Consider the following 12801-nt stretch of genomic DNA (forward strand, 5'->3'; position numbering starts at 1 on the left):
ATATGAGAATATGTAAGTCAGTTTAATCAAATTACTAAAATTTAATGGCTAGAATTGCAATCATTGGCTACTGGAAATGAATCCATCAATATGTTTGCACTGGGTGATACTCTGAGGTAGCAATTTTAAATGGCATCATACACTTTGTCGATACTACAAGGTAGTGACTTGAGTACAATGTCATACTTGTATTAATAAGCGAAGTTGGCATGCAGCACTTGTATGGTCCAGAAACACTACTCATACGTCAGACAATGCATTGGCTGAAAAGCATGTGGATTTGTTATAACTCAAGGTTTATTTTTTAATTGTATCGTTACAAATTTTGAATAACAATCCAGAGATTAGCCAAAGGAGTTGTCTCCAGTTTGTATAATTTTGACACTAATATCTCCCGTGATGTCAGTACCTTTGAAGTATTACAAATGACTGAAGACAATCTGTTAATAGCTTTTTATCATTGTGTCAAAGAAGCATTTAGTTATTACAAGAAGTTAATAGAAAGCCAGCTTTGCTGTTGAGTAAGCAGAGTCGTGATCATCAGCTTGCTCCATTTAATTACAAAGTACTTTTTGTCCTAGTCATTGGAAATGAGACAAAGCAGTTTTATGTCTTAAACATTTATATGCTAGTTCTTGTTGATTCCCCAGTAAATCCAAAATATCATGATATTTATACATTTAATACATGTTAAGATTGGATATTCATAATGATTGGACTTACCAACATAGTTTATATTGATGTCATCCATTCTTAAATTGTTTTGCCGACATTTAAAAAAACGGGGTAGGTTGTATCATTAGATCTTACTGCATTATATGCAAGTTCTTGAGCTAAGGTAATCGAGGGAGAGATTGAATGCAGTGACCGGCCTTGTGGCAATCTAGATATGTTCAACTTTTAAGCAAATGATTCTCAGTCATATGTAGTTTGAGCCTTGATGGTTTCATGACTTTAAAAAGACTCGTGGAAAAAGTATATGGTCTAACAGAAATGGAGGAGAAACAAGATGGTTGAATTTTGAAACTGTAATCTGCTTACAAATAATTCTTTCTGTTTGGAATGTCTAAATAATATACATCTTATATATACTGGTTCTTTTCTTTCCTGTTAATTGTTTTCTGCTAGTAACACATTTATTCGTTTAAAAGATGCCCAATTGCAACAGCATACATCCAGACCTGCCATTGCTTAATGTGACAGTAGATCAAAGTTTACACTGTTTGTTTGAAACTAAACAGCATAGAACCTCCTGTCAGCACTTAATGTGACAGTGTTATTGAGGTCTGCACTGTTTTATTTTGATTTTAAGCATAGAATCTTATCTACCAACACTTAATGTGACAGTAAATTGAGGTGTACACTGTTTCACTTTGATTTCAAGCAAACATTACAGAGCCTCATCTGATAGCATTTAATGTGATGTTAGATCAAGGTCTACATTGTTTGCAATTGGATGCATGTCGGAAAGGTTCCATATTTACAATACAGACTTTTCCTGTACCAATTATTCAGTTTACTTGATTTTCTCACTTGACTTACTCAGTTTACTTCTAATTAAAATTGTACAGTTCTCTCTCTCTCTCTCCACATACACACAACTTTGAGTCCTTGGAATTTTCCATGATTAAGGTGTCTAGGTTAAACATACTAGGAATTCCTCTTATGTAAGGGATACGTGTTTTCTCAGATTATTTTCTCACTTCAAACAACAAATTTAAGTAACATTTGTAAATGTTTTGGTCGTAAATGGCATTTACCTCGCACTTTATCTTTGAACCCACGAATCAGCAAAAATGCAACATTGTTTTTAGCAAACCCCTGATAATTAATGCAAAAAAGAAACCTTAATTTATAGTATTTTCAAATTATTGTCCAGCCTTTCACCTGTTTTGCACTGAACTGGGATTACAAAATGTAAATCTGTTCATCCAAACCTAATTATCAGTTCTTTCCAAACAACCAGTAGCCATGCAAATGACAAAACCAAATCATCAAACCAGGAGAATTTGTATCAACATAAATTTTACATGTTTTATGGAGGTTAGAAAGAAAACAAGTTCATTTTTGTCATAATATATATTCTCTTCATATTGTAATAAAACTGAAAATAGTTTAATATGAATCAATAATAGTAATAATTAATTATTACTTAGTCTGCTATCAAATAAATTAAAAGGATAAAGTTGTATATATCTCATAGTTCATTGAATTTTTTAAAATAAAATCCACAAGCATTTTCAATTTTCAGTTTGTTTCACTAACTGGTGACCACTGCTGATATTGACTGAGATTATTAAGTTTCATATTTAACAACCTAGTGGTAGTTTTCTGGTCCAGATTTCTACTTTCACTTTCTATTTTATGATAAATGGAGAATGTCCTTTCTGTATCAGCATTTTGAATTAGGCTCAGCCAGCAAAGAAGTCATATGCCTGTGTTTTTAAAGCTGCCAACTGCACTCCAATACTCCAAGCTAAGTTCACTAAGAAAAGGAAGTTGTAGAGTTGGACCTGAAGTGTATTGTGTTTTCCTGAGCCTCATATTTTTTAGCTGGTTGTTTTTTTTTTTTTTTAATCATTGGGAGAAAGTGCATGTCTTGCATATGTGCATATGAATTGAACAAAAGCATATCAGTATAAGCTGCCCATAAATATTCATCAAAAAATGTCTTGAACAATGCAACAAGAATTAATGCCACAAATTTAGCTTCTTAAGTGTTTCTGCCTAAATAAGTTTTTGGTTGGTCTTTCCATTTTTATCTCACCTTTACGAAAGGTCAATTGATTTTTATTCCGACACCTTTAATCCCTTTATTACTGTTTATGTCTCATAAAAATATCCCACATTTGTCCTTAAACTCTCCAGATTACACCAGTAGGGTAATCAATTAACAGCTTTTTGTGTTCACCAGGTAATCTGATTGCTCAGCCACACATCAAGTTACTTTTCATTATGCTATTATATTCCCACCACCACCCTGAAGATTGGTTCCCACTGATTTCTGTAATGTGGGAATAGATGTCTTTTTTTAAATTTTCAAGAAATCGTTTTCCTTTTTTTAAATGTAGTAGATATCAATTATTAAACTGGTAGGTGGCGCTCAATATGGTATTTTTGTGCTGCTGATAGTAGAATCACATGTATGGTTAGGTTCCTAAAATGAACAATTTCAGGATATCCAAATTTGATTTTCTATCTCTCATCTTGCCTAACCGGACTTGGGGAGGGGGTAATCAAGTTCAGATATGTAAGTTTCATGTGCAGGGTCCAGTCCCACTTTAATAAATGTATCCACTTCACGTTAAAACCCAGTTCAAATTCTATTTTTATTTATACACTATAATAGAAAATTGCATTAAAGTTTTGTCTTAAAACAAGTTGGTTATTTGTAGGCTCAGGAAGAAATATGGACCTTAAAATTGACTATATATTTGACAGATGGACAAAATAATGAATTTAGTGTATACTTAAGTTGAGAAGTGTAATGAATGAGCGAGCAGATCAAATGCATCTTGGAAGAGTTTGTCTTTCACATAAGATCACTATGGTCGGTCTTGGCATTCACCAGGAGTGGGAAATCACCCGAAATTAACTCTGGAAAGTTGATATAACAACTGCACGAGAGTGTTTAACTTTGAAAGAGAAATAGCTTTAGTACCGATCTTTGATGCACTTTTATCACTGTGTGCATTTTTAGAACTCACTAAAGATCCTACGTTAAGAACAGTTTACAGATACCATCTGTACTCGCTTGTAAGTCAAGTCAAATTGCTCACAACAAAGATCCTGATCTGCTGTAGCATAATGCATCAGATCAGGCTGTTATTTGTGCTACCTATTGCTTTTAAGAAATTTTACAGACCCAGATCTGCCAGCACATTATGCAAGAGCAGATCAGGGTCTGTGCAGGTTGCAGTTGGACTTGTCTTATAATCGAGTATAAATGGTGATCAAGTTCTCTTGTTGCTGGAACATTTATGATTTTATGTTAATCCATTTTAAGACTGAGTGCGTATGACATGTAGGAGTATTTAATGTTCTGACAAATTTCTGTTTTTGTGTAGCTAAGGGTCCAGGCAGTCCAATATAACCAAAGAAATGAATAGGTTGATGTGTGTTTTCTTGTTGAATATCTATCCCCATGTTAGGGTCATTATGTAGGAAGGTATGGGGCAATCACTAATTGGCCATTAAAAATATCAATGTTGATTTTAAAAAGTCATCAGATTTGTAAAACAAGATTATGGACTCCTTTTGTCAAATAGAGAGAGAAAAGGGTATGTTGGTGAGTGTCTTTTTTCTATATGAGACAATATCAAGATCACATTGTTTTCTACAACAGAAAGCCTGTACTGCTGCCAATTTAGGTTTGCCAAGGTCTTGTATACTATTTATTGACTTTGTCCTTTTCTTTCACAGCGCTATTATTGCAATTTGTAAAATTGTATAAACAATTTTAGTTCACCTAGCCACACTGGATTGTGTTTATAGTATGGCCCGTCAATCAATTTACAATGTTTAAACCCCTATGCATGCCATTAGAGCATATACAGTTATCTGTGTTAAGCAGTCTTTCCCAGAGTTCATTGTTCCATCAATGAATGAAACTGCAAAACAAGGAACTCCAGGAGAGTGACCCATGTACAACCTTTCGACTAACAAAGGCAGTGGATTCCATTCAGTGCTGATAGAATACCATATATACTCTTATCAGTTGAGTACAACTGCAAACAACATAGACCCTAATAATGCATCGGCAGATCAAGGTGTATGTTGTTTGATATACTGATTACTCCTTATAAACAACATAGATCCGGATCTGGCTGTGCATTATGCAACAGGAGATCCGGGTCTTTGTAGTTTGAAATTGAACTTGAAAGTGAGTATTGAGAGTACTTACTGGTCATGCACTTCCTTTCTAAACTAACACATATGCCAACAGCATCTTCATGTTTTAGGTTTAAAATGAAATCCAGCACATTTTGACTAACGCATGCATATATCCCAGACAAATATAAGTCAGACTCCCTGTGAGACTTGTTTGCTGTTTATACCATCAATAACCAGATGTGTCTTGATCTTTCTATTTATATTAGATATTTTGACCCAAAAATTAAAGGTCATAATGAATAAGAAAATTTCATGGAAATATGTTCTAATTTTTATCCAAATAATGTCAAGCTTTCATGGCTGGACTCTAAATATTCTTTAAATTTTTTAATGGAAGTGGCTATATAATTTCAAAGTATGGGATTCTTTTAATGTTATTATTACTGATAATTGATTGCTTGTCTTTCTAGTGATAAACAGTATGACGTTTGGATACAATCTCTTGTATTATGTTGAATTGTATTATTTACCTCAACTTTATTTACAGTCCTTTTTCTGTTATTCTTCTGTCCTCTATGACTAAAAAAGCAGCAGTCAACACAATGCTTGCAAAACAGTTATATAGTCAAAATAATTTGCATTCTTTTGTAATAGTTGGTTTAAACCTCTTTCCTTTCGTTTCAGCTCAAAGGTGGAGAAAATGACAGACATTGTGACTGGGAATCCCCTTGTAGTCAAAATGATTGTTGGATTCAACAGGTAAATGTGTTTCATTCAGTTCGTTATTGTCCTTATGAATATTACTAGAGTCAAGCCGCAGCATAGATGGGTTTGTTTAGTTTAACACTTGCATTTAGTTTCTTTAAACACGTTACAGCTCTCCCCCATTATGAAATGCTTTGTTATAATGCGATTATTTATATAAGCTGTACTACTATGGACCACACGACCAAATTCACACCAATGTGTAACAGTAAGAGTTGAAAGAAAAAAGGTGAAATTTTGTCTTGCAGTCTTAAATCTTCATTTCTTTTCAAAATGATTTTTTTTCTTCTTCAAGATTTGATAGTGCCTGCTTTACCAAGGTTCAGTAGTATATGCCATTCTCAACATAACATGGTTCTGTGTATATCACAGTATACATATATCATGATTCAGTGCATAACATGGTTCTGTATATATCACAGTATACATATATCATGATTCAGTGCATAACATGGTTCTGTATATATCACAGTATACATATATCATGATTCAGTACATAACATGGTTCTGTATATATTACAGTATACATATATCATGATTCAGTGCATAACATGGTTCTGTATATATTACAGTATACATATATCATGATTCAGTGCATAACTTGGTTCTGTATATATCACAGTATACATATATCATGATTCAGTACATAACATGATCTGTAGTGGTGAACCCCGATTTATGTTACGACAATGGAGAGCTTTACCTGGAGTCCTTCCACTACTACCTCATAAATCCAGCCCTCCCAAGCCCGTAAGAGATGGTAAGATATCATCTGTTTAGTGAGATGTGATCTCCCTAGAGACAGAGGGCCTGGTGCCAAGTCCTGTCATTTATCATTTACTAATCTCTTGCTTTGAGGGCACACTTACCAGAGGCCTTGATAATTGCTATAAAGTTTGTGCTCTTAAGTCGGATTGACCCAAGGAGTTTTCTCATTATAAGGTATACTCCAGCTGTTATACTACTCAATTTCACTGTCTTTATTGTAGATGAATCTTTTGCATCACAATTGTTCATTTAATTGAATGATATGTGTAGGGTTCCTACCTTACCAACTAATCTCGAAAAAGTTGAGAATAAGAAACCGTTTGTTCCCAACTACGACGAGTCATGTGATTTTATCCCACAAAACTGTTACATTGTGGGAAGCCAAGACTTTTCAACAGTTGCTTTAGATCAGTTCCAGGGGAAAGTACATTAAAAATCATAATTACTGTATGTATATATGGAGTTTAACAGCACATCGACAAAATTCTAGCAATATAGGGCCGATTAAAAATCAAGTTCTGAAAAATAAAATAAAAATTGCCCAAACAAATCCACTAGGAATATAAACCCTTGCAAATAAAGATAACCTGTGACCAGGGACCACCTGCTTTATACAGCCAGAATTCCATGGCACCAATGATTTTGTCTTTAAAAATACCCTATAAGCAGGTCCCCTGTCGAGTTCAAGATTCCCTGCAGATAGAGAAAAAGATGAGCTGACAGTGTAGTCTTTACTCTCAGCACCTCCAACCGGAACGGGATCTTGTCTGCTCAGTCCTGAGAAACATCACTAATACTCTATGTGTTGATTAAATTCATCCCTACATACACAAAATTGTCAGATGGAGTAAGCTCTGATTTATCTAAGTGTGGCTGAAGGCCCAGTCTGGTCAATATGGACAGATTTAGTGCGAGGGACTCTCGCCGGTCACTGTGGATCAGTCAGACATGCTTGGTCTGACTGACACCGAAATACAGGTCATTCCGGTGAAAAGATTATATTTAGGTCCCGGGGTGCCTGAGTAGTTTAAGTGCTTGTATATAAAATGAAAGTTAAAAGTAAAGAAAAAATGTAAAATGCTTTTAGTATAGCAACAAAATTTGCTATATAAACTGCATTTTTTCAAAATGTTGGAAACTAGAAGTTGATACACTTGACAAGAATCTGTGTCAGTGTCCTTGGAAGTTGATAACAAGAATCTGTGTCAGTAAATGACTGAGGTATGCACAAGTTAATTATGCATGGTAATTTAATGAAAACCAAGATCTGCTGATGAGTAATCAAATCTGATAGGTCCTGATCGAAGGTTGTGTTTTTGTTGCTGTTTAATTCACCAATAAAATTACAGCTTTCATAGCAATGAAAGTGAAAAATGTTTGCAACATACCTTTTGTTATAATAACTTTCCCGGAAACAAAATGCAACACTGTATTTGATGTGCTACTAAAAACGAGTGGACAGGGAATTCCAAAAGGTCTTTCATGCCTCAGGTCCCACACAAAACCTGCCCACATTTCCATGATTCTATACCAGTCATGCCAGCATGTGACAGATTTATGGTCCAGTATTACTGTGGCATGGAAGTGCATGTCGACCCTATATCACATGGATATATGAACATTCTTTGTTTGAGGACACAGCTCCCAGCATTAGCAATGCCATCTGCCCCTCCCATCCATGCCTCCCAATAAAATTCAGTCAGCCTGTTGCTTACATCCTGAATACATAGCATCGGGATGAAATTTGTTAAAATCAAATTTAATAGCTTCTTACATAGAGTTTGCAATTTAAAGAATGGAAAGATGACAAAAACAAGAAAAAGTCAGAATCAATCAATGGTAATATTTAGTTGCACTAATTATTCAACTAATAGAAAAACCAGTTGTCAGATATTTCACCATCCTTGTGAGCTCATATCATTTGGCCCTTCATTGTTTTGTATCAGTCAGAAGTTTCTTTTTTTAAGTTCTTAAAAATGATTCCAATCCACCATTATATATAGTTTAGTTTGATGCAACATAACTTGACTAAGAATTCATGATTACCACCAAATTTGACATGCACTTTAATATTGATAAAACCTTGAATGACCTTTATTTCAAGCATTCCATAATTTATAGAAGTTATATCCCCTGTTTATCTTGCCTGTTGACTTTGGTTTCTGCATTGTAACATTCTCAAGGATTTAAACCAAATATGGCATGCAGCTTTATATTGATGCAGCTCTAAATGAGGTTCCTTTCGGGGAGGGTCCTTTTATTTGGTCCTACATTAGGATTTGAGGCCCCAGCTGTGGTTTAAAGTGCTTGCCTTTACCTGTCACTGCCATCTCACCTATGTCCATGTGGGTTCAAATCCCATGCTTGTATGTGAGACAGCTGCCACTAGCTTCCCATGTGTTGGTGGTTCTTACTGGGGTTTTCCTGGGTTCTTCCTCTTCAAGTTATACTGGCAGCCATATATAGTCTATCTTACACTGAGAAATGTAATTAAACCCTTAAACAACAACTACATTAGGATTTAGAAGAGCAATCTCCACTGATTGTCCTGCCTTCAAACTTTGATCTCCACAACATATTTTTGTAAGGAATGTTTGAACTCAAATTTTCAGGCATCTTTATATCAGACCTGCCAACCCTTACGATTTTGCCATAAGCCTTATAATAATGACCCTGTAAATATGGACTTGTAGAATAAAAGCAAAAACTATGGACAATTGATTATTGCCAAAAAAATCCTGATAATTAGTTCGTCCATGTTTGATTTAAATCCAGCTTTTATATTAGAATTAGGGAACCAGACTAACTTTACAGCAGTACCTCAGATGCCTTAAACTACATATTTTTTTCTTGTAAAGCATCTGAATGATCAAACTTTGATTACAGTATTTTTTTTTAAATGGTGTCCAGCAAACAATGCATGTTGAAGACAAAAGGGAAAATAAGTTTCTTAAAAAGTGTGAATAAAACAGGGGGGACACAATTACGTTTATTGGATATCATGTGCCAATTTTAGTATGTCTCATGGCGGGAGATATGATTGCCATCGTCCTGCAAAATGGAAATTAACAATCCCAAAATGACGTAAAGTTGAGAGATAGTGACAAGCCATTGAGCTGCATTGGGTTTGGAACTGAAGTTTGTGCAACTGTACTAGTGGTAAATAAGGTCTAGGTGTCCTTTACAAATTTTTCAGTTGAACATAATGTTTACCGTCGCTGCATATTTAAATTACTGAACTTTAAAATACGTTTTCCAGCTTTACAATATCAGCTTATGATATTTTGTTACACCTTACTGAAAACTGGTCAAACTTGTGGGAAGTAGTCAACTGCCTTACTGAGACAGTCTCTTCAGGGTTGGTAGGTCTGTTATATTAATGAGACCCTGAACGAGTTGGATTTCCAGCATTCCACATCATCCTCATCCAGAGGAGTTATGGCCCTTGAATGTGCATTCTGATAACTCTGGTTTCCCCACATAATTTTCACTGGTTAAAATTATTTCAAGCAAATTGTAGTAAGCAGTGCCCATTGTGATACACCAGTTGCTAATACCAGTGCTACCGGTAGCTCTTGTTTGTCATAAAGTATCTGAAATTGTCTTTTTTTTTCAGGAATCAGTATGGCCAGGGTGCACTGAAAGAAATGTTACAGCCTCTGATCTCCGAGGTAGTGGCAGACAAAAATCTGAAGATTAACACAAATCCAGTAGAAGTCTATAAAGTGTGGGTAAATCAGCAAGAATCAGAGACAGGAAAAACAAGGTAAAGTTATCATAGTTGAATGAGAAAAGAAGTATGAAAAAGTGACAATATGAATTATAAATGAGCTCTCAAAATTCTTTTTATCCCAATGCCTTTCAGAGTTAAAGGAGGGGATGTTGTGAATTCAACTATTTTCTTCTGTATGAGTTTTTGATTTTGTGAAAATGTCCTATTGTTTCCAGGGGAGATTCATTGTTGGATATTTAAATTCATTGTTTGTAGCAAAAATAAAAACCGTTAAATTATTACCCCACAATAAATTGTGGATTCACAGAATGTAATCCAGCAATCCAGATGTACTTGTATGTGTCTATAATGTCAGCTAACCACTGCTCTTTGATGCAAGAAAATCTGTCATAAGTACAGTAAATAGGAGACATTGTCCATTACAAAAATGTTTACTTAGTGTGAAGTAATGCAGTGGATGCTGTCTGTTTTTAAACAGAACATAATGCCTTCTACAACAACCACAAAGATATGGTAATTGTGAAGAGTATCAGATACCATGGCAAACTGCTTTAGTTGTTTCCAAAATTTTTGTTAAATATAGGATGCATTGAACATGCTTGTAAGTCAGTGTTTACCATCATTACATATAGTATTTTTTGAACCAGCTGTTAAGTTGGTGTTTACTTTATTACCTATAGTGTACACTGAACATGCTTTTAAGTCAGTGTTTACCATTATTTACTAATAGTATACATTGAACATGCTTGAAAGTCAGTGTTTTCCATTATTACCTATAGTGTTTGTTGAACATGCTTTTAAGTCAGTGATTACCATTATTAAAAAGAAAAATCATATTGATTGGTTATAGTTGATTATCATATTGATTGGTTATAGTTGATTATCATATTGATTGGTTATAGTTGATTACATGGTATCCATGTATTGTCTAATTCAAATATACATACATCCAGCCATCCACACCCTAGATTGGTTGTAGTTGATTACTTGGTACCCATGAAGTGTATATTCAAACATACATACATCCAGCCATCCATACCTTAGATTGGTTGTAGTTGATTACATGGTACCCATGTATTATTTATTCATACATACATACATACATCCAGCCATCCACAACCCTAGATTGGTTGTAGTTGATTACATGGTACCCATGTATTGTTTATACATACATACATACATCCAGCTATCCACAACCCAAGAGTCGTAGTAGTTGATTACATGGTACCCATGTAGTGTCTATTCATACATACATACATCCAGCCATCCACAACCCTAGATTGGTTGTAGTTGATTACATGGTACCCATGTATTGTCTATTCATACTTACATACATACATCCAGCCATCCACACACTAGAGTGGTTATAGTTGATTACTTAGTACCCATGTAGTGTCTATTCATACATACATACATACATCCAGCCATCCATACCCTAGATTGGTTGTAGTTAATTACATGGTACCCATGTATTGTCTATTCATACATACATACATCCAGCCATCCACAACCCTAGAGTGGTTGTAGTTGATTACATGGTACCCATGTATTGTCTATTCATACATACATTCAGCCATCCACAACCCTAGAGTGGTTGTAGTTGATTACATGGTACCCATCTATTGTCTATTCATACATACATCCAGCCATCCACAACCCTAGATTTGTTGTAGTTGATTACATGGTACCCATGTATTGTTTATTCATACATACATACATCCAGCCATCCACAACCGTAGAGGGTAGTAGTTGATTACATGGTACCCATGTATTGTCTAGTCATACATACATACTTCCAGCCATCCACAACCGTAGATTGGTTGTAGTTGATTACATGGTACCCATGTATTGTCTAGTCATACATACATCCAGCCATCCACACCCTAGATTGGTTGTAGTTGATTACATGGTACCCATGTATTGTTTATTCATGCTTACATACATCCAGCCATCCACACCCTAGATTTGTTGTAGTTGATAACATGGTACCCATGTATTGTCTATTCATACATACATACATTCAGCCATCCACAACCCTAGATCGGTTGTAGTTGATTACATGGTACCCATGTAGTGTCTATTCATACATACATCCAGCCATCCATACCCTAGATTGGTTGTAGTTGATTACATGGTACCCATGTATTGTCTATTCATACATACATGCATCAAGCCATCCACAACCCTAGAGTGGTTGTAGTTGATTACATGGTACCCATGTGTTGTCTATTCATACATCCAGCCATCCATACCCTAGAGTGGTTGTAGTTGATTACATGGTACCCATGTATTGTCAGTTCATACATACATACATCCAGCCATCCACACCCTAGATTGGTTGTAGTTAATTACATGTTACCCATGTAGTGTCTCTTCAGCCATCCGAACCCTAAATTAAGGTCAGTTGTTTTAGATTAACCTTGAAGTTTTTTCTTCTTATTTTCTAAATAAAATGTAAGCTGATAAAAATAAAACATAGTCTCTTGTATTTGTCTAAATGTGATTTCAGTGAACTGCCATACGATGTGTCACCAGAGGATGCTCTGAAGCACCAGGAAGTGATGGATCGCATACAGGAGACCATCGTCAAGTTACAGCTGCTAACTGACCGCTTCCTCACCATCATCTTGCAGTCACTGGACAAAATACCGTAAGTCCAGGATAGATGGAATAAATGCAGGGCAACCGTTATGTTTTATTAT

At 35.2% G+C, this 12801-nt stretch overlaps 1 protein-coding gene across 1 annotated transcript in view; it reads left to right on the forward strand.

Annotated features, from left to right (window-relative positions):
- The window catches only part of LOC149801336 (ras GTPase-activating-like protein IQGAP1), a 275437-nt gene that overhangs the window by 232643 nt on the left and 29993 nt on the right, over window positions 1-12801 (forward strand). Inside the window, exons 28-30 of the mRNA XM_089955390.1 lie at window positions 5518-5592; window positions 9983-10132; window positions 12609-12749. Of these exons, the coding sequence (XP_089811516.1) occupies window positions 5518-5592; window positions 9983-10132; window positions 12609-12749 (366 nt within the window). The remainder of the gene's footprint in view (window positions 1-5517; window positions 5593-9982; window positions 10133-12608; window positions 12750-12801) is intronic.

Source organism: Sinohyriopsis cumingii, chromosome 4 (assembly GCF_028554795.1).
Source record: "Sinohyriopsis cumingii isolate HCF-2022 chromosome 4, ASM2855479v2, whole genome shotgun sequence".
Classification (NCBI taxonomy): Eukaryota; Metazoa; Mollusca; class Bivalvia; order Unionida; family Unionidae; genus Sinohyriopsis; species Sinohyriopsis cumingii.